At 53.0% G+C, this 27,469-nt stretch overlaps 1 protein-coding gene and 1 long non-coding RNA gene across 3 annotated transcripts; one reads left to right on the top strand and one right to left on the bottom strand.

Annotated features, from left to right (window-relative positions):
- Positions 1–1,739: 1,739 nt before the first annotated feature.
- LOC106730987 (actin) lies at positions 1,740–24,456 on the top strand. 2 transcript variants are annotated; one of them, XM_032490099.1, is made up of 8 exons: positions 1,740–1,864; positions 4,062–4,172; positions 7,923–8,007; positions 11,357–11,518; positions 13,484–13,672; positions 15,160–15,341; positions 22,013–22,139; positions 24,131–24,456. In XM_032490099.1, the coding sequence occupies exons 1-8, from the start codon at positions 1,751–1,753 to the stop codon at positions 24,220–24,222; spliced, it is 1,062 nt and encodes a 353-aa protein (XP_032345990.1). In that variant the 5' UTR covers positions 1,740–1,750; the 3' UTR covers positions 24,223–24,456. The 2 variants fall into 2 exon arrangements, with proteins under 2 accessions (XP_032345990.1, XP_032345991.1); XM_032490100.1 differs by lacking the exons at positions 1,740–1,864; positions 4,062–4,172; positions 7,923–8,007; positions 22,013–22,139; positions 24,131–24,456 and adding an exon at positions 8,097–8,284 and having other exon boundaries at positions 15,160–17,294.
- LOC116666547 lies at positions 12,997–15,145 on the bottom strand. The gene is made up of 3 exons (XR_004323482.1): positions 14,377–15,145; positions 13,855–13,956; positions 12,997–13,506 (listed from the first exon to the last, which is right to left on the bottom strand). It is a non-coding gene; the product is annotated as an uncharacterized LOC116666547 (long non-coding RNA).
- Positions 24,457–27,469: the final 3,013 nt, after the last annotated feature.

The following is a 27,469-nucleotide window of genomic DNA, read 5'->3' as shown; positions in this document are numbered from 1 at the left end:
TAGCTGTGCCAAGCCCTCTACTGCACAACAGGAAACAGCGTGTCTATAAAGTAGGTTACACACGTGGGGCCGTGTAAGATCACTGCGAGAAAAATCAAATTCCTCACCAAAATAGCAACGAGTGACCAAGATGAATGATCAGGCAGTGAGCCATCTACCAGAACCGCAGGCCGCTGGGTTGTCTCTCTCAGTTTTCTGTGAGGCACGCGGCTGCCTCGGGGCCGGCCCCCTGGGCGGCAGGAAGTAAGTTTCTGTCTCTAAGAGGCAGGGGCACAGGACAGGGTGCTCTGTGTGGACTGGCATCTCAGCCAAGCACCATCAGCCCCTCCTGTGCACTTCGGTGCAGCAGCAGGTGGCAGTGAGACCCCACGTGGGGGGTCCTGCGGCCCTGGAGGAGCAGCACAGGGCTGCGCCGGGTCACTCAGTCCGTCGTAACCAGAGCAGTCATCAGACCCGAGCACTGTCCGTACGTATTTCAAGCAGCAGCTTCAAACCAGGATGACGCTGCTCCTTCCTCACCCTCGGGGGTGGGGGGGCCCTAGTCCCCCTCCCTCCTCACGACGATCGGGGTGAGCTGAAAACTGTCCTTTGCATGAGTGTGTGTCCTTTCAATTTATAAATATGTTCCCAGCCACAGTCCCCCTTGGCTCGATGCCCAAACACGCAGTGGTTGTGGGTGTAGGGACCAGCAACCCCCAAGGACCAAGCAGGGGGCAGAGCTCAGAGCGGACAAGCGACTGGCCCAGGGCTCAGAGCTGTGCCTCTCAGCCCAAGTCCAAACCTCTTCTGCCTAAAAGACAGACTCCTAAGAGGTCGGAGCTCTGTGCAGATGAGCTGTGGCGGCCTCAGGAACGGACCTCTCTCTGAGATGCACCGCCCCCTTGCAAGGTGAGCACCACAGCAGCCTGGCACCACTGCCAGGCGGACCCCGGGCACACCACCCCGGTCACTGGCGCACCGTGACCCCACGGCCATGCTTCCCACAGACTCTCCACTGACAACTGAGCCCAGCAGGAACAGCCAGGCAGACCCACTTCCAGGAGACACGGGACCCCTCTGATGAATGAATGACTTGGTCTCCAGAACTCCCGAATGGCCTCGCCCACTGCACGGTGCTCCAGGACCCCTACCAGCCTCAGACTTGGAAAACAGACCAGTGTCTCTCCCAGCCTTGCCCGGAGCCCTCCCCACGCCCCCTCCCCACACCCCCTCTGGTTCCCTAATGAGATCCCCAAACTTTAATCTCCTCTTGATGTCTGCTTCTTGGTGGACCCAGATTAACACATGGCTGACTCTCAGATCCTCTCTGAATGATAGAATGAATGGTTTAATCTGCATGAAAGTAGATAGATTTATCTTTCTAAAAAATAACAGAAATTAAATTAAATTGCAGACTTCCTCCACTCACTTTCCAAAGCAAACGTAGAAGCAGTGCCTCTCCCTCCACGTTTCCTTTCTCCACTGCTTCTCTTTGTCCCCCTTAAGAGTCCTCATCCACAAAGTGGGTGAGAGAGGGTCCCAGCAATGTTCCCTCAGGCGCACTTTTTCCTTGCAGGTCATTTGCTGAAAACTCTTAGTGTTGTTTTGAAATCGTGCCCAGGTTTGAAAAGGCCATTGATGGCAGCGCTGTGACCCAGAGCCGTCCCCTGGAGGCACATCAGGGCTCCCCGTCTGCACCGACAAAGTGAGGTGAGTTGCCCCTAAGAGCGGACCTGTGCTGGCCTGTGTCTTGCAGAATCTGTTGGTGGGAATGGAAGAGGAAGACTGGTTTATCGGAGATGAGGTTCAGAAAAATCGAGGGAAACTCAACCTGCAATATCCCATCTCTCGGGCAGCTATCACCAACTGGGACAACATGGAAAAGGTGGGCTGCAGCTTCTGCTGGGTGGGACCTGCTCACAGGGGAGCCCGGCTGCCTTGGCACCTAGGAGGGGATGGACAGCCAGCCTGCAGGGCCATCTCCTGGCCCTGGTCCAGGCAGACACTACGTCACGGTACTGACCGCATGGGTTCCAGTCAGAGACCTGGGTCTTCACCACTTACAGTCTACATCATTTGGGACAAGTATCTTGACTCTCTGGCCCTCAGTTTCCTTATCTGTAAGAAAGGGGTATAATTTTTCCTACCCCACAGCACACTCCACGCCTATTAGGGTGGCTATTATTTAGAAACAAAGAAACAAATCCCAGAAAATGACAAATGTTGGGAAGAGGGAGAAGTTAGAAAATTGCAACCCTCAACTACTGTCAGTGGGAATGCAGAATGGTGCAACCACTGTGGAGAACAGTATGGTGGCTCCTTGCAAAGTTAAGCTAGAGCTACCACATGGTCCAGCACTCCTCCACCTGGGTGTGTCCCCAAAGAACTGGAAGCAAGGTCAGTACACTCGTGTTCATGGCAGCATGATTCACAACAGCTAAAAGGTAGAGACCACCCAGGGGTCCATCAAGGGATGATTGGATAAGCAAAATGTGGCCCTCCCATGCAAAGGAATGTTATTCAGTTCTTTTTATATATATATATTCTTACTGAAAATTAGTCAGTTTACAACGTTGTGTCAATATCTGGTGTACAGCATAATATTTCAGTCATAAATGAACATACATGTATTCGTCTTCATATTCCTTTTACCATAAGTTAATACAAGATCTTGAATATAGTTCCCTGTGCTATACAGTATGAACTTCTTTATCTGTTTTATATACATTGGTTAGTATCTGCCAGTCTGGAACTATTAATTTATCCCTTCCCACCCCCTTCCTCCTCTGGTGACCTTGTTTGTTTTCTATGTCTGTAAGTCTGTTTCTGCTTTGTTAATAAGTTTGTTTGTCTTTTTTTTTTTAGATTCCATTTATTAGTGATATTACATGGTATTTTTCTTTCTTTTTCTGGCTTACTTCACTTAAAATGACAATCTCTAGGTCCATCCATGTTGCTGCAAATGGCATTATTTTATTCCTTTTTATGGCTGAGTAGTATTCCATTGTATAAATACACCACAATCTCTTTATCCAGTCATCTGTTGATAGACATTTAGATTGTTTCCATGTCTTGGCTGTTGTGAATAGTGCTGCTGTGAACACTGGGGTGCAGGTGTCTTTTTGAATTAAGTTTCCCTCTGGATATAAGCCCAGGAGTGAGGATTGCTGGATCATATGTTAAGTCTATTTTTAGTTCAGTTTTAAAAAGGAAGCAAATCCTGACACAGGCTACAATGTGGATGAACCTTGCAGACATTATGCTTGGTGAAATAAGCCAGTCACAAAGGGACAAATCTTGTGTGCTCCTGCTTACATGAGGTCCTTAGAGGAGCCGAATTCACAGAGACAGAACGTAGGATGGTGGGGCCAGGGGCTGGGGGAGGGGGAGGGGGAGGGGGAGTGAGTGTTTAAGAAGGACAAAGTTTCAATTTGGGAAGATGAGAAATCTCTGGAGACGGATAGTGATGATCGTTGTACAGCACTGTGAATGTACTAATGCCACTGTACTGGACACTTAAAAGAGGTTAAAATGGTGAATTTTACATTATGTGTATTTCACCGCAATAAAAAAGAACCCCTTGGCCGGCCGTAGTAAGGATGTGGGAAATACAGGTAACTTGAACCACTGTCTCAGTAAGTGAGGGTTCTGCTTAGAGTTTCCATATGTGGTCGAACAGGTTGCCTGCTGCCTTGGGAGATGCATCAGTTATCTAAGCTGTGGAACAGACCAGCCCCTGACTTAGAAGCTGAAAACAGCAATGGTCCCCTATTACCTCTGGGAGTTTTCATGGGTCAGGAATTTGGGAGTGGCTTAGCTGGGGGATTCTGGCTTGGGGTCTCTCATTAGCAGCAGGCAGATGTCAGCTGGGGCTGCATCATATGAATGCTCAACTGGGGCTCGAGACCCCATTTCCAAGGTGGCCCTCTCACATGGCTGGCAAGGTGGTCCCTCTTCGTGTGGGCCTCTGAGTAGGGCCTCTCCAACGTCCCCATGGTGTGGGGGCCAGCCTCCCCAGGGGTGGACACTCGGAGAGGCCAAGGTGGTGACTGCAGCGTGCTTCTGCACCCCCCTCTCCTCAGATCTGGCACCACTCCTTTTACAAGGTGCTCCACGTCGCCCCAGAGCAGCACCCTCTGATGGTGACAGAGCCGCCTTTAAACACGATGGCCAACAAAGAGAAAGTGTCGCAGGTAAGAGGCCAGGTGGTGGGCAAGGGGGCTGGGGAGCAGGCTGCAGGGAGGGCAGCTCCAGCCTCACCCCCTGACGACACCCTCAGAAGAGACAGGGACATGGGGCGAGAGCTGTCCCCTTTGACATCTGCAGCAAGAGTGACAGCTGCCAGCAGACAGCTCGCCAAGCGGTCAGGCATGGGCGCGATGTTTCATTTGAATTATCTCGTGTAGACCCACGACCCCTCTGTGGGCAGGGCGATTACTAGGCTCTTCGCACAGATAAGGAAATTGGAGCTTCCAGGAGCAGAAGTCATCTGGCTGAGGTCACTCAACAAGAGCCCCGCGGACCCACCCAGACCCCCGGGCCTGAGTCTGCAGCCCCGTTCTTTGCACTGATGCCTGGTGTGTCCTGCCTGGAGGTCTAATTCTGACTTCGAAGACCCAGAACTCCTCCATCTCTGAGTGTCTGCCCCCCAGGAACGAGTTGGTGGTGTGTGCTGGTCGGGTTGCACCGGACTGAACCGGACTGAACTGGGTGGTGAAGTCCGTCGTGGGCGCAGGCTGGTGAGGAAAGGAGGGTGCACCCCCTATACAGATGGCAGAGTCCTCCTCCAGCTGGAGTGGGGTCCAGGTGGGGCGGGGGCCGCAGGGGCTGCTTAATGAGGGCATCGGCGGGCTAATGAAGTGGCAGCCAGGGTCCACCACCTGCCCCGACAGCCTGGAGCCCAGCAGTGTCTCTGCAGTGAGCTGTGACCCAGGGGGCATGCCCGGCACCACCTGCACACAGAGGAGACTCACGTCTTGGCCCAGAAACAGAGCCCCATCCGTCACAGCGCAGCTAGGAGCTGCCGCCTCATTTAACAGCCCTGGGAGGGAGCCCGCGGATCATCTGCACACGGACGGGTCGGTCAGAGAAGTGGGCCACGCTGTGCTCCGTGGGGACCCGGCACAGGCCTGTGGACTGGTCACAGCAGATACTGGCTTTGACAGCGCCAAGGGCCCATCGGGGCCCTGGAGAGCTGGAGGAGAAGAGGGAGGGGCTGTCCCGCCCCCGGGGGAACGTGCGGCTCCCAGACTGTCTTATCCAGGCTTCTCAGGACCAACAGACCCAGGAGGAGATACACAAATGGAGCAAGGTTTATTAGCAGGAGCTGGCGCACGGCGCTCTGGAGGCCAGCAAGTCCCAGGGCCCGTGGCCAGCAGGACGGACCCCGGAGAGCGGCGGCGCATGCTTCAAGGCAGGAAACTGATGTTCCAGCTCAAAGGCCGCCAGGCAGGGGGAGCTCCCTCTTACTTGTGGAAAGGTCAGGTCTTTTGTTCTATTGAGACCATCAACTGATTGAATGAGGCCCACCCACTCTGGGGAGAGCAATCTGCTTTACGCAGCCAATGGGCTTAAACGTCAGCCTCACCCGGAAATACCCTCACAGGGGCACCCGGACTCACGTACGACCCAGTGTCTGCCCCTCTGCAGCCCAGGCGGGTTGACACATAGATTCACCCTCCCTCAAACTGCAGAGCTGGCTACCCCACGGCCTGTCTTGGGCACTTCCCCACGTCTCCTGGGCCTTCCATTGTGGCTTTCTCCAAAACCACCCCCTAGCTGTCTCAGGAAACCAAAGCACGCTCACATGGGGAAACGCTGGTGCGAGTTTATTGGAGAGATGACGTACAAAGCTGAGCCCAAGGCTTAGACAAGCCGCACAAGGGGGCGCAGAGCTCCGGGCTGGCAGCAAGGAGCCGTGTCCCCGCCCGCCCTGGAGGGCCTGACAGGGATGCAGCGGGGGCCTCAGCACTCCACCGCCCTCTCCCGCCTCCCTGGGCTCTCCTGGACCCGCAGGGGCAGAGCCCAGTGGGTCACCCAGGGAAGGGGGGCCTGTGGCTACAGCCCAGGACAGAGAGTGGGGCTGAAAGGTGGAAGCTTCTGGAAGCAAATGGGAGGCAGCCGGTGGCCTGCACTGGGGCACAGGGGATGCCACCTTGCTGGGGATGAATGGACTTCTCTGCATCTATGGGCTCTGCCGTGAGCTTCCCCATCACACACCAGCCGTCCTAGCAGGGTCCCTTCCTGGCCAATGTCCCTGTATCCAGCAGCCAACCTCCAGGGCTCCTCCCGGGAGCAGGAATGGACTGGGAAGTGCAAGGCTGATCTTCCTCCTGGAGTAAATCTGTATCTTAAGAGGATTTGTGGGGGCCATGTCCCCAAAGAGAAGCCCGTGTACAGGGAAGGGCTCAGCCTGGTACTAAGATCCCTGGGCTTTGGCCCCAGCTCGTCCAACACGTGTGATCTCAGGGGGGTGACTGGTCCTCTCAGTGTCCTGGTTTCTTCATCAGGATGGCAATGGTATCACCTTGGGGGTCGTTATGGAAGCAAAGGAGAGTTAACACCGTAAAGCGCTTGTCACTGTGCTCAGCGCCCACTGAGCATCCTGTAAATGCTGCTTCTTCTTGTCCCTGGGCCTCAGTTTTCTCATCTATAAAATGGGAATGTGACCACAGGAACCCCAAAGACCCTTCTAAGCTCTGTGACCACTGGCCTCATGCCAGGCTAGGGGGAGCGAGGGTTGGTTTTGGTCTTTGTGGGTTTTTTTTGGGGGGGTCTCTAATTGGATCATAAAGGCTGCCCTCCCACCTAGAGTTCACACCCTCCCTCCTCCACCAGGATCCAAATTTCAGGATTTAAATTCCAGGACCCACCAGGAGCCAACTGGGGGGGGCTCCTAGGAGTGGCGCTGACTCACAGGCTAGTCTTTGTGTGGACACGTGTTTTCACTTCTCTTGAGTGAATCCCCAGCCCCCAGAAGCTGCTCCGTAATAATCCACCGAGTGGGTAACACGCTTCATGAGTTACGTGCTCTGTGTTGTGTCCCAGCTGCGTGTGTAATGTTTTTTTTTTACAAATGCTGTCTTGACCCAGTTTTGGGGTCTTTGCTAGAGGCCGGTCAATTTCCCTCTTGGGCAGCTGATTAAGACTGCACCTCTCACTGTCCTGTCACACCCCAGGGCCACCATACACCTGCCCTAGTCGCTTCAGGGCCAGGTACCAGACAACTAGGGACAGGCGGCTCCTACCCCCAGGAGCCCACGAGATTGTTCAGATAAGCCAGTCCCCAGGGATCTTGCCAAACCAGCAGAGCACCCCACTGGCCATCTCTGAGCTGCTCCCACAGCTCCGGCTCACTGTCACGTTGTCCTTGGGATGGTGGTCCAATATCACACACACAGGAGCGGGGTTCACCATCAGCTATAAAAGCAAGGCTGTGTCTCCCTCGTTCACTTCTTCTGCCCTGTATTCAGTCGGCATCCAGGAGAGATTTCGTGACCAAGCCATGTCTGGACTAAGTGTTTGGCATGCAGTGAACACACAGTAACTGTTAGCTTTCATTGTTCCACGATGACCCCAAGTCCAAGGGCACCTGCCCACCCTCGGAGAGCGGGGAGAGGGCACAGCGGTGGCCTCACAGAGGCCCTGGGAACTCGGCGCCACCTCCACTGTGATAAAATGGTGCTTTATGAGACGACATGATGCTCTCGGTCAGCCCCGAGATGGTCCGTAAGGCACCTGGGGAGGGTGTGAGCCCATCTGACAGACTGGGAACCGGAGTGTCACAGAACCTGCCAGGGCAGGGCTGGGATGAGGAGTGGCATTCCTGACCCCAGTTGTCTGCGTCTCTCTTGGGGGCCACGTGCCTCCATCCCGTGGGATCGCTGTGCCCACGGAGTTAAGGGGAACCTCAGTCCCTGACTGCTGGCCTGGCTTCTCCGCAGATCCTGTTCGAGACCTTCGGCGTGCCCGCCCTGTATTTAGCCAACCAAGGAGTCCTTTCTCTCTATGCCTCCGGCCAAACCTGCGGTGAGTGGCTCTGAGGAAGCCCCGCCCCTGGGAGCCGCCCTCCCCCCCCCCCCCTCGCTGCCAAATAATAAACGGAAAGCAAAATCCACAAAACTCCACCTGCCAGCCCTTTCCACCCCTCCTGGTCGAATATCTCCCTCCCGCTGTCTCACTTTTTTTCCTGAACAACTTCACTGAGGTACGGTTGACGCGCTCCACACTGCACGTGTGTGAGGTGCACCAGTTGGTAAGATTTGACGTGTGGATACACCCTGAAACCACCGGCACAGTCAAGATGGTGAGACTTACCCATCACCCCTAAACATTTCCCTCCCACCCCCGCATGCTGCCTCTTCCAGCCTGTCCCCAGACAGCCACCAGTCTGTCCCCAGAAATGTGTTTGCATCTTCCAGAATTTTGTGTGTGTGTGACTATGCGGTATGGACTTTTTTTTGTATGGCTGTTTTTTCACTCAGCATAATTATCTGGAGATTCACTCATGTTGTTGTTTGTATCATAGTTCCTCTCTTGCTGCCGCTGAGTAGTGTCCCACTGTGTGAACGTGCCATACTGTGTATTCACCTTTGAATGGACATTTGGGTTGTTTCCAGCTGGCGGCTTTTATAAATAAAGCTTCTACGAACATTTGTGGACAAGTGTGCATTTGTGTCCATTTGCAATGGATACGTGCTTTCATTTCATTTGGGTAAATACCTAGAAGTGAAGGGGCTGGGTTGTACAGCAGGTGAATGTTTAACTTTTAAAAAATCCTGCCAAACTAGTTTGCCAAGTGGTTGCACGCGCCATTTTGCATGGTTTCCTGCAGCCGTGTGTGTGAGTTCTGGTTCCTCCCTGGCACCTGGTGGGGTCAGTCTTGTTCATTCGTGCCATTCTAATAGGTGTGCAGTGGTATCTCACTGTGGTTTTGACTTGCATTCCCCTGACGACCAAGAGGCTGAGCATCTTTCCATGCGTCTCTACCATTCATGTATCTACTTCGGTAGAATGACCATCCAAAGGTTTTGCCCAGTTTTTTATTGAGTTGTTCATCTTTGAGTTCTGAGAATTCTTTTTGTATTCTGGGTACAAGTCTTTTATCCTATAAGTATTTTGCAAATATTTGCTTTCAGTCTGTGGCTTGACTTTTCATTCCCTTCACTGTGACTTTCAAAGAGCAAAAGCTTCTAACTTCAAGGAAGACCAGTTTACCACTTTGGTTTTTGTGGACCTTGTTTTTGTGTCATATCTAAGAAATACATGCTGAACTGAAAGATTTTCTGCTATGTTTTCTTCTAGAGGTTTTATAATTTTAGTTTTATAAGTTTAGTTTTAGCTCTATGATTGATTTTGAATAAATTTTTGTATATGGCATAAGGGGCCAATGAAGTTTTGTGTGTGTGTATGTATAGATGGGTGCAAGTATTCCCACACTATTTGTTGAAAAGCCTTTGCTTTCTTCATTGAATTGCCTTTGCACTTTTTTTTGAAAATCCGTTGTCCATATATGTGTCGGTCTATTACTGTACTTTCTGTTCTGTTCTGTCAGTTTGCCTAACTGTAAGTTAATACCACGTTGTCTTGGTTACTGTAGCTTTATAAGTCTTAAAATAAGATAATGTTAGTGCTATACTTTTGGTCTTTTGTTTTTGCTAATTTTTGGACCATTCTAGGTTCTATGTATTTCCATATGAATTTTAGGATCAGTTTGTCAATTTCTACCCAAAAAGGCCTCTTTGAGTTTTGATTGGAATTGCATTGAACCTATAGTTTGATTTAGGGAGAACTGACATCTTAACAATAATGTGTCTTTCAACTAATAAATGTGGCACATCTCCTAGGTCTTCTTTAATTTCCCTTGGCAATATTTTGTATTTTATAGTATAGAAATCATGCATATGTTTTGCCAGATGTACCTCTAAGTGTTTCATGTATTTTACTGCTGTTGTAAATAATGTCTTTATTTCAATTTCTGATTATTCATTGCTAGTATATAGAAACACAACTGATCTTTGTAGATCGATATTATATCCTGGAGTTCTAACTAAACTTATTTGTCAACACTGATGCCTTTTTTTTTTTTTTGTAGATTTCATAGGATTTTCTACTTTGGCAATCATGTCGTCTACAAGTAGACAGTTTACTTCTTTATTTCCAAACTAAATGCTTTTTATTCATTTTTTTCTTGCCTAGTTGCTTTAGCTAGAACCTCCAGTACAATATTGAATGGAAAAGGTGAGAGCAGACAGTTCTGTCTTGTTCCTGATCTCAGCAGGAAGACATTCAGCTGTACACCATCAAATGCAATGATAACTGTGGGTTTTGGGTAGACATCCTTTACCAATTTGAGGAATTCACTCGTATTCTTCATTTGGTGAAATTTTTTAAAAAAATCATGAATGGATGTTGAATTTTATCAAATGTGTTTTCTGCACCTATTGATATGGTTATATGGGTTTTCTCTTTTAGTTCTTTAATACACTGGACGAAATGGATTGATTTTTGAATGTAGAAACAACCTTACATTCTTGCAATAAAACCCACTTGGTCATGACATATTATTCCTCCTCTATATTGCTGGATTCAATTTGCTAAAATTTTGGTTAGCAGTTGTGTGTGTGTGTTCATGAGACGTCTTGTCCTACCGTTTGCTTTTCTTCTGATATTCTGTCTCCTGGGGTTCACCGCCACTTGTTGCCTGATATGGTTGTTTCCTGTATTTTGTCCTGGTTTTTGGGTGTTTCAGGTGGGAGAGGGAATCCACTCATCGATCCCTCACTCAGTAGACTTGGAGGTCCTCACTCACTTTTGCTTCATTGGTTACCAGTTTCAGGTTCTTAGTTACTAAATTCAACTCTGATCAGCCCTGGACAGCTCCAGCAGTCGCTGTTTCACACAGAATGAGGCCCTGTGTTCCCATCACCACATCACATCCTTTTGGACTGGCATAGAGAGGCCTAATTTGCCTTGCCAGCTAACTTGCACGCCTCCTCTGCTGTATTCAGACTCTCGTGGCGTTTGAGCGCCACCCAGAGAGCCCTGGTGCTGCATCAGCGTACAGTCAGTTCTCTGGAGGAGATAGTGCAAAGAGCGGTTTCCTCCTCCTTCCTCCTCCGCTCTTTGGCAATTGCTGCTAATGCCAGTATGTCTGATTTAATAAGGAGATCTGCAGGCTTCTTCTCCAAAACAGCTGGCCCTTGCCCTGGCCCGGAGAGATTCAGCACATTCCCCTACCGGGAAGGAAAGTTTCCTCCTCTGATTTTTGCCTTCCCTCCAGCTCTTTCCCCCTCTACCATCTCTTCCTGAAGACTTGACAATTGATAACGAATGCCATGCACCCAATATTATAATACCAGTGTGTTCTCTTGTTTAGGTATGACCCTTGAATCTGGAGAAGGAATGACATACTTTGTGCCCATCATTGACGGCTGTCCTTTGCCTCAGTCAACCTTCCAGATGGACATTGCAGGCCAAGACCTAACCTTGTACTTCCTACACCTGTTGTCAGAAAGTGGGCACTCACTGGTGAGCACAGGTAAGGCATTGCTATTCTTGACCAAGTAAACCAGACTTTGGGCTGTAATAGCCTCCTTGGCGTGCTCCACCTGTAGCCCTCAGCTGGTAAAGTGAAGGCTACCATTATCCGAGTTCTAAAAAACAACCTTATTTATGTTTAGGGGTGTTTAGTACATTGATGATGACAACAAGGCAGATGGTGATGATGCTGGTGGTGATGGTGATGATGATAGTAGTGATAACAGTGGTGGTGATGGTGATGATGAAGGTGGTGGTGATGATGGTGATGATGATAGTGGTGATGATGAAGGCGGTGGTGATGATGGTGATGATGAGGATGGTGATGTCAATGATGGTGATATGATAGTGGTGATGCCAGTGATGGTGGTGGTGGTGATGATGGTGATGATGATAGTGGTGATGATGAAGGCAGTGGTGATGATGATGATGGTGATGGTGAGGATGATAGTGGTGATGATGGTGGTGATGGTGATGATGGTGATGGTGAGGATGGTGATGTCAATGATGGTGATGGTGGTGATGATAGTGGTGATGATGAACTAAGCTTCACCGAGTACTTACCCTCTGAAAGGCACCAGACTAAGACCACAGTTCACATAAATTCTCTCACTGCTTCAGTGTTACAATACCCTGAGTGGAAACAAGCTTCTCCATTGCAAGAGGAATAAGTCTAGGAAGGGTAGGTGACTTCAACATCCCACAACTAGCAGGTGTAGCAGCTAGGAAGTGAACCCAAGGACTCCAGACAGGGATGTGCCTGTTCCAGTTTTTACCCACTTCTCGGACTAAATTCCCAGTTTGTAGAACCTGCATGACACTCATTCCCAACAAGCTCGTAGCCTGCATTGTACTTTCTGGTCTTCTTAGGCAAGAGGTGTGTGTCCAAACCATACCAAGTACAAACCCTGAAGAATAGTGGCAATTAGAGGAAAGCAAGGGACAGTGATAGGACTGGCTGCGGCTTGGCACGATCACTTGTGCAGTATGTCCCCTCATCCTTACGACCGTCCTGCGAGTGATGATTAATCCCATTCTTGAAGACGAGGAAAGGGGAGGTTTAAGAGGCTAAAGAACTTGGCAGAGGTGGAAGAGGTGATATTTGAACCTAGACTTGTCTCACCAGACCCCAAACTAGGCAAGGAAGGGGGACATATCAGGAGTGTGCGGCACCCAGGAGCCAAGGAGGGAAGGGTGTGGCTAACAGCGTCAGCTGCTGAAGGGGAAGAAGCCAGGAAAAGAAAAAAGAGCGTGGCAGAGCTTTGGAACAAGGAAGACACTGCAGACCTGGGCAAGAGCAGCCAGGTGGAGTGGGTGAAGGCAGAAGTCGGACGTCTGCGGGCTGGAGAAGCTGTGGGATTTCCAGGCCAGCAGGTGCAGGGAGTTCCCTCTGACCCAAACTCAAAGGAATGACGGATGAAACATAAAACCACAACACCAGGAGGCATAGCTGGGTCTGAAGTTGCTGTCAGCCACACAAACAGGGGAGGAGGCTCATCTTCCAGATACGTCCAGGGGAGGGGGCTTCAACTGACAGTTCCCCAGAGGAGGGGGCCGCCGTGAGCTGTTTGTAGCTGACACTCATAGCAGGTGGGGATGGGGTCACCAACATCACCTTCTATATTAATAGGCAATGAAATTGAATTTGATTTTTCCAGCTTGGTGTATATAGCACACGGTGCAGAAAATGCAGACGCGTCTTAAGCACTGGTGTCTTGGTTCAGAACACCCCTAGTCCACTGTTACCGTCCACAGACCGGGGCCCCCAGCACACGTTGCGGGTAACAGGCACTAGAGCACGAGACGAACACAGGAACTGCAGCTACAGTGGTGCCGTCTGATCCCCGCCCCCAGGAGCTGAATCTTCAGAAAGATGCTGCCTGGGGATGGGGGTGGGGGTGGGGAACGCTTTTGTGAGCTCGCCTGACGGTCAGACTCCACGTGGCCCTTTTTCTTTCTCCCACAGCTGACCGGGAGTTCGTCCGGGACCTGAAAGAGAAATGCTGTTACGTGGCTTTGGATTTTGAGAAAGAAAAAGTGGAAGCCAGCTCGCCCTCCTATGCACAGAAGTGTCAGCTGCCTGACGGCCAGGAAATTGACCTCGGGCGGGAGAGGTTCTTCTGCCCCGAAGTGCTTTTCCAGACCGACCTCATAGGTGAGCCCGTGGGAGGGGGACAGGTGAACCCGGAAACGGACAGAAGGATGCGCTGTGAGGCAGCAGGAGACAGGGCAGCCAGGAGGGCATTCTGCTTAGAGTAGCAAATACTAGCAAGGTGGCACTCCATTTCAGAAGGTCCTCTGATATCAGCCGTCACTTATTAAGCACCTGCTGTATACCTGTCACTTTGCGGACCTTGGTTGTATCCTTTAATCTTCTCCCCAAATCTCATATCATTTCATTTTGCACACGAAGAAACCCACTGGAGAGCGTCAGGTCATCTATCAAATGGGATTAAATACTAACCCGGACTGCAAGTCTTCTCCTTCATTATGTATAATATTTATACTCTATCCTATTTAAAAATAATTTGAAATATAAAAATCGAGACAATTAAAGCAGAAAAGCAAAACCCACAGATTTTGGAAGGAACTTTAAACATGTGGCTGATCTAGAGATTTTAAATGAGCATTGAGCTGATTAAGCTCTCTGGCAGGCAGGGCAGAACGGGATAAAATGACGGATTATGAAATTCCCACGCACTGGGAAAATGAAGGCTGCCTGGCAGTCCAAGAGAACCAGTGATTGCCTGGAAACAAACATTTTAAATAATTGGTTACATTAATAAGGGACAGAGGGGAATGCACGAGAAGCAGACGCTTCCCCAGGATTCGTCCCTGCTGAGGACATGGCATTCATACCTAGGACAGGTGAGCTGGGGTCCTCTCTGTGTTCTCCATCAGTCGGTGCTGGGGACAAAGGTTTAAAATGTGGCACGTGCCCCCGGATTTCAGGCGGGTAAATGGAGACGTCGGGATGGAGCTCTGCACCCACAGTGTGGAAGTTCCCCGCCGGTCTGGGCAGACACCACACACCCGCGATGTTGCACGCGCACTGGGCCAGCCCCGCCCTAAACGGTGCCTGCGAATTTGCCTTTTCAGTCCTTGTTCCAAGGTTATGCAGTCAGGACCATCACAGACGGGGAGACCCCAACAGGCCCCAGCCACACCGCCCGGAGGCTCACAGTCTTAAACAGACAGGGACACGGCGCACACGCCCCGCGGGGACACAGCGCACACGCCCCACGGGGCTTTGCTCTCAGGAAAGGGTCGGTGTAGCTTTCCCAAGGCTACCTGAGCAAGGACGCGGTGTCCGCAGAAGTCCCCTCACAGGGTGACTGACACCGAGGCATTAAGCATGAGTAACTGCCAGTAACACTGGGGTGCGGCGTCTTCGGGACGAGAGGGGCACTAGCGCGTGCTCACCCAGGCGCCCGGCCGGAGCCCGGGGCCGCGCCGCGCCCACGCGCTGCCCTGCTGAACCCCGCAAGCGCCTCGCGGGCAGTGGTGCTGTTTGCCCGCTGCCCTCGGAGCTGCCCAGGACTCGGGGGGCCCAGCGCCTTCCAGGGGAGGGAGGAGCCCAGGTGGGCAGCGGGCCGAGCCTCTGGTCCCCGCGGCTCATCTGTGCTCCGCCCTTCCTGACAGGGAGACACCACCTGGGGGTCCACACGAAGGCCTTCCAGTGCGTCAGCTCCTGCGACCCCGCCCTCTGGAAGATTCTCTTCGGCCACATCGTATTGTCTGGGGGAACCGGCACCTGCTCAGGCTTGCGGCTCCGGCTGCAGAGAGAAATATCCACCCTGGTTTCCCCGAAGATCAACGTGAAGGTATGGTGCCCCCCACCCTCCCTCTGGGGCTTCCAGAGGTCATTCCACAGATGCTTCTGGAATGCCGCCCACATGGCAGGCTCGGTGCCAGGTGTTCAGGGGAGCACCAGTGAACAGAAGGGGCAAAACTCCTGGAGCTTACGATCGAGCGGGGGGGAGGAAGCAGTAAGCAGTACAGATCCGTCTGCTACAGTAGGCGGTATGTCCGGAGGGGCTAGAAGCCGCAGGTGGGGGGGGCAGCAAGGAGGGAAGAGGGGAGGAGAGAGCGGTCAGGGTGGTGTCCTCGGGAAGGCGGTCTTTGAGGGAATACTTGAAGGAGTTGAGGGGAGTGTGTGAATATCTGGGGAAGAGCATTCAGGCAGAGGGAACAGCACACGCAGTGGCTCAGAGGCTTGCTTCCTGGAGGGAGTTCTGGAAAGGGTTGGCTGTGCTGAGAGAAGGAAGGGGGTAAACGAGGTCAGAGAAGCCCTGTGAGGCTTTTACCTCGAAACCACCAGAAGATTTGAGCAGAGCAGTGAGATGACCGGGCTAGGCTCTGGAGGGTGGGTCAGGCTGCCGTGTGGGGATGTGGCTGGTCGAGGCAGAGGTGCTGGTGGCTCAGAGCAGGTGGTGCAGGAGAGAGGTGGTCCAACTCCGAGCATGCTCAAGCAAAGGATACAGGACTCGCAGAGAGACGTGATGGAGGAGGAGAGAGAGGAGCCAGGGCGTCTCCTGAAGTCCTAGCCTGAGCCACTGGGATGACACAGATGTCATCACTGAGACGGACAAGGTCACCGGAGGAGCAGCCGGGGAAGGCCTGAAGTGGCATTTTGGGTGTGTCCAGTTGGAGATGTCTCCTGTCCGTCAGAGAGCAGAGGTCCAGGAGGGACAGGGAGTTTGGAGGTGGCAGGGGCCTGGGCTCCAGGTGCACATTGGAGTTTTCAGCAGAAGCATGGTGCTCAGAGACCAGAAGGAGTGGTGCAGACGGGGAGGAAGGACGAGGTCAATATGCAGCCCCTCGGTCCATCGGGAGAGGCTGGAGGGGCAGGGGTGCTGCCAGGAGCCCAAACACCAGAGCACAGGAGACCGGGAGAGCAGGCAGCCCACAGCCAGGGGAGCCCTGAGGGACGGCGGGCAGGAAACCCCGCCAAGTCGGCAGGTAGGAGTGGGCTGAGAACTGGTCCCTGGAGTCCCTGGGATTTAGCACCTTCAGTCCCATGAGACGTACCTTTAAGACTGACGTTCAGAGGGTCTTGAAGGAGGTTTGCTACCATGAAAGCAGAGAAACGGGGCCACAGGTCAGGGGACTGAGGTCAGGAGGAGCCTGTGCGGTTGTGGTGGCAGTTGTTTTAAGGTGGGAGAACCATCTGCCCATTTGACCTCCGATGGGACCGATCTGCGGGGAGAGAGAAGCTGAAGATGCAAAGAGGCTCTCCTCCCGGCTCGGGCCTGCAGGAGGCAGCCGGCCCCACAGCACATCTCCGGTTTAGGGAACCGGGGACCCTGCCCCTGCCCACGCCTCCGCCCCTGCCTGCCGTCCTCTCACCGCCATTTAAATTTTATTTGTTTATTTATTTACTTTTAAATGAATAGCTTGTATTTTTTAGAGCAGTTCTAGGTTTACAGGAAAACTGAACAGAAAGCAGGTTCTTGTACAGCCCTCCCTTTACACACCGTCACCCTTGTCATCCCGTCTTGCGTTTGTGCATCGGTTACGACTCACGAGCCACCTGTCAATGAACCGAAGTCTGTAGCTGACGTGAAGGCTCACCCCTGGTGTTGCGCACGTGGTGGGCTCGGGGGACGCAAGTCACGTCCCCACCAGTGCCGTGTTCTGCAGAGCAGTTCCACGTCCATCGCGACTGTCACGCAGCCGTCCGCGGTAATCGCGCCCTGTGCAGACCTGCCCGTCCCCGCCTCTGCCCTGTCCCCGGGACCGCTGATCTGACGACTGCACTGGCCCTGGGGCTTTGCCTTCTCCAGGGTGCCGTGTCGCTGGACTCATGTGGCTGTAAGGTCGTGTGGTTGGAATCCAGCAATACGTAGGTAGCCTTTTCACACTGGCTCCTTTTTGACCCCACTTTTCAAAGCTGCTTTTCTTCCTTTCTGTTTATGAGATCAGCTCACGGCCATGGTGGAAAACGTATAAGCAAAGTTTAAGCAACGAGCCTGGAATTTCAGTCTCAATTCGCACAGTAAAGAAAGCACGTTCCCATCTCTCCTTCTGACTGGACGGAACCAGCTCGGCACCCGCCCAGCGCGGTGGCCAGGGGTTGGGCGGATGGGGGACCCCGTGCACTTTTGGTTGAATAAGGGCTTTCCTTGCGCCTCGGTGCCCTGGGCCGAGGGTGGCCCCCGTCCGGCCCTCGTCCGTCTGCCCTCTGCTCGCTGCTGCCCTGGTGGCTGTGCGCTTGCCTGGAGCCTCTCCTCCAGCTGCTCCCAGCCGGCCCCAGGCGGGCCGCCCTCCCTTGACTGCAGCGTGCTCGGCCCCTCCCGGAGTGACACCAACCCCCACGCTGGACCCCTGGCCGAGCTCCACTGGGGTGCGGTGGGCGTGGATGGGGGAGGGCTGGGGTCTCCCAGACACCAGGGAGGGCAGGGGAGTGAGCAGCTGTCTGGGAACCTCCCTTCCTCTGCAGATCTGTCACTTCCCTTCCATGTCTGCGCCCACCCGTGAAACAGGACATCTGAGGGGCTCCTCCTCCCAGGGCGGGGGGCCGGAAGCGGGGACTGAACCCCTCTCCCCTCAGCTCCCCCAGCTGCTCTGGGAAGATTCCTTCACCCCTGCCCTCAGCCGCCCCGCTTTCAGATCTGACGGCAGGCAGGGCCCTCTCAGAGCAGCTTTCTGGCTTGAATCCCCAGCGTATCCTCTGCTGCCTCCTGAGCCCTCTCCGGCCCCATGTCCCCTTCCCTCCTCCCTTCCTGGCTCTGCAGAACGGCCACACAGGGCTCGGTTCTCCCAGCCCTGATGCTTGCAAACGACAGCCTGACTCGGTGGACCAGGGCGACGTTGGAAAGTAGACGTTTGCACAGCAGTGGTCCTTGTTCTGATCCGTGTGGATCCGTCCTCCACCAGAGCCAGTGGGGCAACAGGGGAGAATCAGGGATTTTCTGGAAAGGTGAACACGTCAGCTGGTATTACAGAAATCAACACAAGTCTTCTCGCTTCCAAAGTCGGCAGCCCTCTTTACATGTGCGATACATAAAATTCCATCATGATTATAAAAATTCATGTAATACTGGAGAATTATTTCCATCCCTTCCTTCCTCAGACTGCAGCCCTCGTTATAAAACAGGACTCACTGTGACACACACTTGTCCTAGAGATCTGTACCCACCTGTGTTCTTCCTAAGCCCACAGTCTTCTTTATACAATTTTATATGATGTTATATAAATACATACAATGTGGGAAAACTGTGACCCCCCTGCCTCCTCCCTCCCCAAGGCTGCAGCCCTTTCTCCATCACCTCACATGAAATTACAGACGTGTAGGGACTGTGAGGAAGCTCTCACCGCTCCCGGCTTCTCGCTCTGGAGTCCTCCTTCTCTCCGGGGATGCCTTTCCACTGGCCCTTCTCTCGGCTCCCTGAGCTGCTGCCTGTGGCGAACTGTCACCAGACCAGAAAGGAAGGTCCAGCTCAGCCAGCACGGAAAACAAATGGAACTGTGACGGCATACTCCTGCCCACTTCTTGACCGTGGCTGCAAAGGGCGTCCCTCAGGCTGCCCTCCGACAGCCTTGCCCTCCAGCCTGCGGCTGCGCTGAGGTTCGGGCCAAGGTCTGCCATCCCCCTCTCTGAGCCCTTAATCCCCCCCAGCCCTCCCCCAAAACTTCTCCACGTGGGGCTGGAAGGCGGCGCCTGTTTCCTGTAACTGCCACAGCCCAGCCCTGCCTCTGCCTAGTCTCTCTCCTGTCTGGATGCTCTCTGGCAGGGAAGGGGGTGTAGACTCACCTTGAATTGTCCACGAGCTCATTAAATTCTCCCCCAATGACGGGAAGAGGGGCGAGGGTAAAGCTCAGTGGCAGAGCAGGTGCCTGGCACACCCAAGGTCCTGGGCTCAGTCCTCGGGGCCTCCACTGGGAAAAGGAGCAGCCGAGGCTGGCTGACTCCCCGGGTGTGGAGCAGTGGGTGTGGACGGCTGGCTCCAGACTTAGAGGGGGCTTGGCGGGTCATTTCTGACCGAAGATCACTGTGCGATTTGACACACGTCTCAGAGGGCGCTCAGACAATCGGGCGACACCTGCTTATTTATGTGGGAAGGCCTCTCAGCATATAAAGCTGCAAAAGTGGAAAAAAGAAATGATGAGAGAATGAATAACCTGATTATCTGCCCCCCAAAAAGATGAAAATAAATTAAAAGTAAATAAAAATAAAAAATAAAACAGGTGGACAAAACAATTTTAAAAACTGAAAAAAGAAATTAAAAAAAGAAGAAGAGGAGAAGGGTTCTCTCCCACAAGCAAGCTCGCCCTCCCTTCCGGGAGCAGCCGCTTCCCACGGGGCCGTCTTTTAAAACGAGAGCTTCTCCCAACAGCCTCAGTCTTGCGATGATAATGTTCTCGTGCTAAATTTTTGGCCATGGTATCTTCTTTTTTCTTTAGGACAGTTTCTCCCTTAGAGCCCATTTCTAGACGGGAATTTCCTGAGCCAGGAATGTGCTCAGAGTCCAGGCTTTGGAACACACTGTCCAGGCGCGCACGGAGACACCCAGCCGCCGGTCCTGCCGACGCAGGGGGCAGTGTCCCACCCAGCCCTGTTCATCGCACACGGGCGCCGTCAAGTTAAAGACTCTTTCCCAGTTGGACAGATGAAAAATGCGTGCTTTACTCTGCATTTCTTTAACGACTAACGCAGGGACACCTTCCGCACGTGCTGGGCTGCCCGTAGTTTTTCTCTTTTTCTTTTACTTCAACATCGCTTTGTAATTGCTCGTTCCAACCCTCTGGCCGTTTTTCTGTCGGTGGCTTTGCTTTCTCCTGAATGCGCAAGCTGCCCCAGTTTTGCGCACACTTTTGCTTGTTTTGGAGTGTCTGTTTGGACAAGACCCAGGCAGGATCTGGGGCTCGCACAGGGTGACAGCCTGTTGATGGGAGGAAAGAGGGTCCTGGTGCCTGTTACCAGCTTTTTCCTGTGCCTGATGCCTGACCCTGAGTGTGTGTCCCTCCGCCCCTGCCCCCCACCTCTGACTCTTTCCCTTGTTTATTTTCCTTAAAATTTCAGCCATCTCTCTTGTCTTAACCAATATAACAGATGGTTTCCAAGCCAAGCACGGTTCTGTGGTGACAGCCAGCCAGCACCCATGACTGAATCTGATCATTCATCTTGTCTTATTCCCTGGACTCTGGGTTTTCCAAATCTTCTTAAATCCCTTTGCCTTGCACATTCCTGCAGCAAGGTGTCCGTCCCCACCTCTTTTAGAATAATAAACATGTACTGTGATATACCTGAGTGCTTTAAGGAAAGTCAGTGAGTATGTGAGGATGACAACTGTCTGACCTTGAGTAAGTGAATTCACCTTCCAGACCCTCAGTGGTCCTACCTGGCAAGTGGGTGTGGAGATGTTTACCTCCTCCCGGCCCAGAGGTGACCTGACTTGAACAAGAAACACTGCTTTCTCCCGACATTGAAACTGAAGGAGACACACACATTACCAAACTCAGGCTTGGCTGCTCGCTGCTCAAAAGCCGATAATCGAGAGGCAAGTGCCAATAGAAAGGGAAGATGCTTTAACCAGAAAAGCAGGCAATCTGGCAAGATGCTGGACTTATGTCCAGAGATACCTCTGAGGATTCTGCTCAGCCATGAGAGTTTTTGAAGGGAGAAAGGAGGGAGGAATCTCAGTGAATCACTGAGGCAGGAGGTGGAGGTCTGCGTCTTTCTCCGTCGCATGCAGACGGGCTGACTCTCTTCAGCTGCTGTCTTGTCCTCGTGATCTGCCCACAGAATCGTTGAGGGGGCTGTTGCGGGTTGAGAGCCAGCCACTTTTTAACAGCTTAATTCTTTATTCTCACTTCTTTCTATCTAGGGAGACAATCGCCAGGTTGGGCAGGGCGTGGCGAGCGCCCGGAGAGCAGAGGTCGGGAGCTAGCTAGATTGCCTAGGGATCTCGTCCTGTAACTAGGTCCTTTCAAGGTTAGAGGGGACAGGAATGGACAAGAGGAAAGGGGGAAAGGGCTGCTCTCATCCACGAGACTGATGTCAGAGCAAGAGCTAGAGGCGGCCTTAAAGGCGATGCCCGGCCCGAGGGGGCCTCTCTGGGAGGCTCGATCGCCTGGGTTTGTTTCTTTTTTGCTTATCTGTGTTTTCTGTTTTCCACAAAATGCGCATGCCTTACAGAGAGTCCCTACCTGAGTACAAACTGTGTCATCTATTTCAGAGTGAGTCCAAGAGCCGAGGGCCAGTCCTGTGCCCTTGCTGCTTTCAGCCTCACCTTAAAGCCACAGGCAGCAGGATATGACCATTAAGCATCTTTAAAGTTTGGAATAAACTGTGTTTCCCAGGGAGAGGGGAGGGGGAATGACTGCGCATGAGGTGCACTCAGGGCTTGGTACTTTGTGTCCCTGCTTTAGAACAGTACTTTGATTTTGATCCTGGTTTCTCTCCCTCTCTCCCCCCGACCCCTCACACCACCCTTGCCTTCCTCTCTTCCCTCCTCCATTCCCCTCTCCCGCCTCCTCGACCCCCTTCCAGGTGTCCACCTGCCCACATTCCATATACGGCGCGTGGGTAGGAGGCTCCATCCTGTGCTCACTCTCCACCTTCAAGGACATGTGGGTCACCAGCAAGGAGTATAAGGACATCGGCTCCTCCGTCATCGGTAGGAGAACCCTCTGACTTGTGGCTGCCTGGACCCCATCATCTGTCCTGTTAATGCCAGCTTCGAGCTGAGCCTCAGCTTGGCTGAACTGATCAGTGTTCAGAACCAACTCAAATGTAAGGGTGGCCCTTCCTCCACCAGACTTGGATGAAAAGGGTTAATAAAGGACAGACAGCCCCTGTGAACAAGGCTTGCAGCATCTTGGGAAATGCTCCCAGGACACTCACTACATCAGTGCAGAGTCACGAAGGGAGGGAATTTCTGGCAACCCCTGTGCATCAGTCAGCATGGCTAAGCTGTGCTGCAGTAACAAACATTCCCAAGTCTCAGTGCCATAAAACAAAAGTCTGTTTCTCACCCATGCTACACGTCCACTGAAGGTCAGCAGGGCTCTCTCCTGCTTCACCCTTGCTCCAGAATCCAGCTGACAGAGCAAATGCCATCTGTAATGTTGTCATGCACTTTGGGTGTGCATAAGGGTGCCCTGGTGGGCCTTTGACTGTCAGCAAAGGGACATACTACACATCTGCACACAATTAATTGTCCAGAGCAGGTCACAGGCCCCAAACCACCCTGGGGGCTTGGAAGCGCCACCCGGCCACAGACCCAGCCCCCAGCATGGGGAGAGTGGCACAGATGCTCTGGTTCACGGGAACACAGGTGGGGCCCATTAACACAAGGGGCATTACGCCCTTCACAGATTCACTCCTGACGTCGCTGTGAGGCTGGCTTACGCCAGCCGAGCTCGTGACGCAGGACCGAAGCTGACAGAGGTTCATTAACTTGAGCGAGGCCGTTTCGACAGTGACAGGGAGTGTGGATCTGTAGCCCACACCTAGTCGGAGAGCCAGAGGGTGAGAGTGGAGAACTAAGGAGAGAAAGTCTGCGTGAACATCGGAGGAGCAAGGCCCAACCGGAGGGCCCAAGGCGAGGGCCCAGCGCAGCAACGGGGCTTCCCCGCTGCCCAGCGAAGTTCCACGATGTCAAAGATGAACAGCAAATTCTAGAGGATGTGAGAGAAAACAACAACAAACAGGTTAACTAGCAAGGGGGGTTTACCACCTGGTTTAACGAGGCAGAATGTCCTAGGACGGGGCAGCAGACTTTCTGAAAAGGGCCGGATAGTAACCGCTTGCCCACTGTCTCCGTCACGGCACTCGCTCCTGCCTTTCTGGCGCGACAGCCGCTGCAGGGGAAATGTGAACCGGCCGTTCTCCTCGGCCGCGATCCCGGATACACTGCCTTGTTCTCACACCACTTTTTTGGGTGCTTTTCTTTTCTTTTGACACGCCTTCTGCTGGAATGACTCACTTTTCTTTATTCTGCTACTGATTTGGAAGTGTATCTGTTATTTTTCTTTCGTGGCTGCCACAAGGTCTTCACGTCTTGCTGAACGTAAGGTTGGAGGTGGACTTATTAATCCCACCACCTCTGCAGCCTGTGGGGCTCCTTCCTTCCAGCCCCTCCTCCCGTATCTCACTTCTGTGTTTTAATCTGACTTGGATTTGTTCCTTTAAAAGTCCGTTTAGCACCAGTGTGCTGGGGATAAACTCTTATATCTATCTGAGAACGTCTGCATTTTTGCTCACAGTTTAAAAAAAATCTTTATTGAGACATAATCCACGTACCATAAAATTCACCCACTTCCTGTGTGTAATTTAGCGTTTTGAGTAGTCACAGTCATGCAACCATCACGGGGATCTAAGTTAAAAGCATTTTCATCTACCCTAAAAGAAACGCTGTGTCCACCCGCAGTTACTGCCCCCCCAGCCCCTGGCAACCACCCGCCTTCCCCCATCTCTGTGGATTTCCCTGTTCAGGACATTTCACAAAAACGGAATCACACAACACGTGGTCTTCTGTATGTGGCTTCTTGCATGTGTGCATCTGTGTTGGAACCCGTGTCAGTAACTCACTGCTGACTGTTACCCCATCGTGTGGACGGACCTCGCTTTGTTTATTCACTCACCCTTCGGTGCTCCCCTCCTCAGTGCAGACCCGTCAGCACCAGGCACACACCGCCCTCCGCTCGTGCACCTCCCACCCGCTGGCTGGATGGGAGCCGACCTTCAGCTGCCCTTGAAGATGGAGGCTGGGTCCTGGACTCCCTGCTCAGAGAAGAGGCACCGAGACCGTTAGATGCGGAACGAACATCCTTGTGTGGGGTTAAGCCGCTGAGACTGAGGGTTATCTGTTAAAAGGGCGGGTGTTTCCTTAACTGACACATATGTGGAGGCACAAGGTGGGGAAGGATAAGCAGTTTGACCCTTTGAGAAATGAAACCAGCCAGACCTCGATTTTCCAGTTTAATCAGATAATAAATCACAAACCCTCTTTTGGTTATAAGTTTTTATTGAGTTTTTCTTTATCACCTGGGAGCCAAAATGACCCTACATGATGCATCTTCAATAATCAATTCAAAAACTAAATAGGAAAAAGGCGACAAATGTGACAAAACCCCTGGCAAGGAAAAGTAAACTAACAAGACATGCGCGAGACGCACGTTAGGAAAACCACAAACTGCTGCCGACGAGGCGCAGGAGGCTCAAGCGCAGCGAAGAAACAACGCCCTCGGGGGTGGGGGCCCCGCTTAAACTGTCAACTCCCCCTGCTTCCCCCGGAAATCCAGCGCGGCCCCAATCAGATCCCAGGGAGATTCTTTTGGATGGAGTTTGAAAAGATGATTCAGGGTTCATCTGGAAGAGAAATTGTGCAAAACGCCAAGAACCGCGTCGGCACGCCCCCTCTTGGGGCGTCCAGAGCGGCCCTCTTGCACAGCAGCCTGTGGCACAGCCCCAGCCTCGCCTGCGTCTCAGGCGCCCCCCCAGGGAGCCACTTCCCAGCACCCCAGGCTCGTGGGGCCGAGGGCACCAGGATCCGGGACACAGCGCATCCCAGATGGGAGGTCGGGATGGGTGATACCTGTGTGGTCCAGCGACCGTTCTCCTTCTGGATTTTTCTCTCGATGTGGTTGGATGAGGTTCCAACCTGCCCTCTCCTGCAGGTGCGGGCATACGACCAAAGCATGGCTGACAAGCCCCAGTGGAATGCCACCCAAGCCGGGCCAGTGAGACTCAACTCCAGGATGCTGGCAGTGGGGGAGCTCCCCTCTTAGAGAGGAGAGGAGTCTGGAGCTGCTGGCAGCCCTCAAGCTGCCACCATGGGAGCCTGCTTGAGGGTGAAGCCATTGCAGAACCCAGGGGTGGGGAGGGGAGAAAGAGAGGGAGGAAGAGGTGGGAAGAGAGAGACACTGGGAGACAAAGAGACAGAGACAGGGAAAGAAAATGAAAGGGAAAGACAGAGAGATTCTGATTCCTCACAGCACGGCTTGAACCAACCAGACCTGAATTCCGCCTAGGCTCACTTGAGAGGCCAATAAATCCCACTTTTAAAAATTAAGTTTGTAACGAAAGATGAGTCGCGAGGTCTGGGACCCAACCGCAGGGTTCGTGGGTATTTAAGCTCTTCCTTTTCTGTGTATTTGGAGCTGAATCTTGCACTCAGATTTGGGCTTGGACGATCTTTCCCAAATACCAGGCTTCAGAACATCCCTCCTCCTGGCGATGTGCTCGCCCACTCGCTCCCTCACTCTCTCGTTCACCAAAAGTCCTCTTCCTGCCAGGGGCTCGTGAGGGTAAGGAGGGTGGAAGTCAGGAAGCCCTGTCTTCAAGTCTCTACTTTCATCAGAGAAAGGTAATGTCAAGGAGTTAGGGGGTCTTGGGTCTGAACTGGGGGCGACTGAGAAGAAGAGTTGTGTTCACCAAGTGCAGAGGACCCCAGGCTGCTGGGCCACCACCCAGCAGGGGGCAGGGGTTCAGGGGAAAACCAAGGCCACCCTCCACCCCTCTCCCACCCCTCCGACCCCCAGCCAAGCATGGGCAGCTGGGAAGCAGGGGGCTCCCCATTCAGGAGCACAGTGTGCATGCGGAGAAGCCATGTCCCCTCTCAGCACCATGGACAGGGGGCTTCCCTCCCTGCGGCCAGGGACCCTGGCTACCAAAACTCCAGCGTGCTCGGAAAGGGTGGACGGGCGGTTCGCTCTCCCCTTGGTTGGTGCTCAGCCCCCCCTGCTCCTGTGCCCGGGATTGTCAGGCACAGACGTCCCTGGGGCCCCGAGTGGTGCAGACGCAGGGGCATGCCTGAGCCTGGGGGCCCGAGGATGGATGAGATGGTTGCTGGGGCTTCCTGAGGACCCTGGAGCAGGGTCGGGGCCAGGGAGGCACTCACAGCTTGGGAATGAGGGCAGATGGAATGCAGAGACTCACTGGGGCCTCCTTCCCCAGCGGAGCTGCCTGGCAGGGGTGGGGGCAGAGTTCATGGAAGTCACACCTTCCCCACAGCCAGGCCCAGCCACAGCAGCCACACTGACCAAGGAAGGGATGGCAGCCTTATCCTGGACAGTCAGGTAAGGAGCCGTCTCTTCTCCCTCCCTCCCCCCACCCACGCTGGAGCACCCAGTGCAGCAAAGAGGGTGGGACACAAGAGAAACAGACCTTCAACGCTCCTCACTCGGCAGCTACCCTGGCAGAAGTCAGGGCTGGGGCAGTGGGAGGGGACTTAGGCAGAGAGAGACGTGGAATCAAATATTACATTCATCTGTCCATCCCTCCACCCACATCTCCCTCCAGTCACACATTCATCCACCTACCCATCCATCTGTCTCTCCGTCCATCCATCCATCCATCCCCTTACCCACTCCTCCTTCTAGTCACCCATTCATCCATCTCTTCATCCATCCATCTCTCCATCTGTCCATCCACCATCTCTCCACCTACTCACCCACCCACCCACACATCCACCCATTCCTCACTTGGCCAGGGCAGAAGTCAGGGCTGAGACAGTGGGAGCACAGAGGGAGAAAGGCCTGGAATCAAATATGACGTCAACGTTAAAAAACAAACAGGATCAAGTTAGAACAAATAAGGAGACTGCCTCAGTCCTAATAAAAGCATAACTTGCTTTATGCCAGTCCTGCTCGAAGGGCTCACCGCGTGTCACCTCCCTCAGTCTGCGCTGTGATCGTGGAAGAAGGCGGTGCTATGATGAGCCCCATTTTAGAGGACCCAAAGGGGAGCACTCAAGGTCACACAGCTAAGGCTCAGTGCCGGGCACTTGACCGGCGTGGGTCTGCCTCTCTGTAGTAACCAGAAGTATCCAAATGGTGGCAGAACTGGGGTAAGCTAGTACTCGGGTAACCTGCTGCTCGGGGGGAAAAGCAGGGCTGAGAAGGGGTCTGACAGCACAGTCAGAAGCAAGTACTGGGAAAAAGTGAATCAAGAGTCCTCAATAATGAGTTTCATACACATGTACCCAGAAATCTGGCTTGCCTG

Source organism: Camelus ferus, chromosome 10 (assembly GCF_009834535.1).
Source record: "Camelus ferus isolate YT-003-E chromosome 10, BCGSAC_Cfer_1.0, whole genome shotgun sequence".
NCBI classification, from domain to species: Eukaryota; Metazoa; Chordata; class Mammalia; order Artiodactyla; family Camelidae; genus Camelus; species Camelus ferus.
This window is presented reverse-complemented; position numbering and strand designations above follow the sequence as displayed.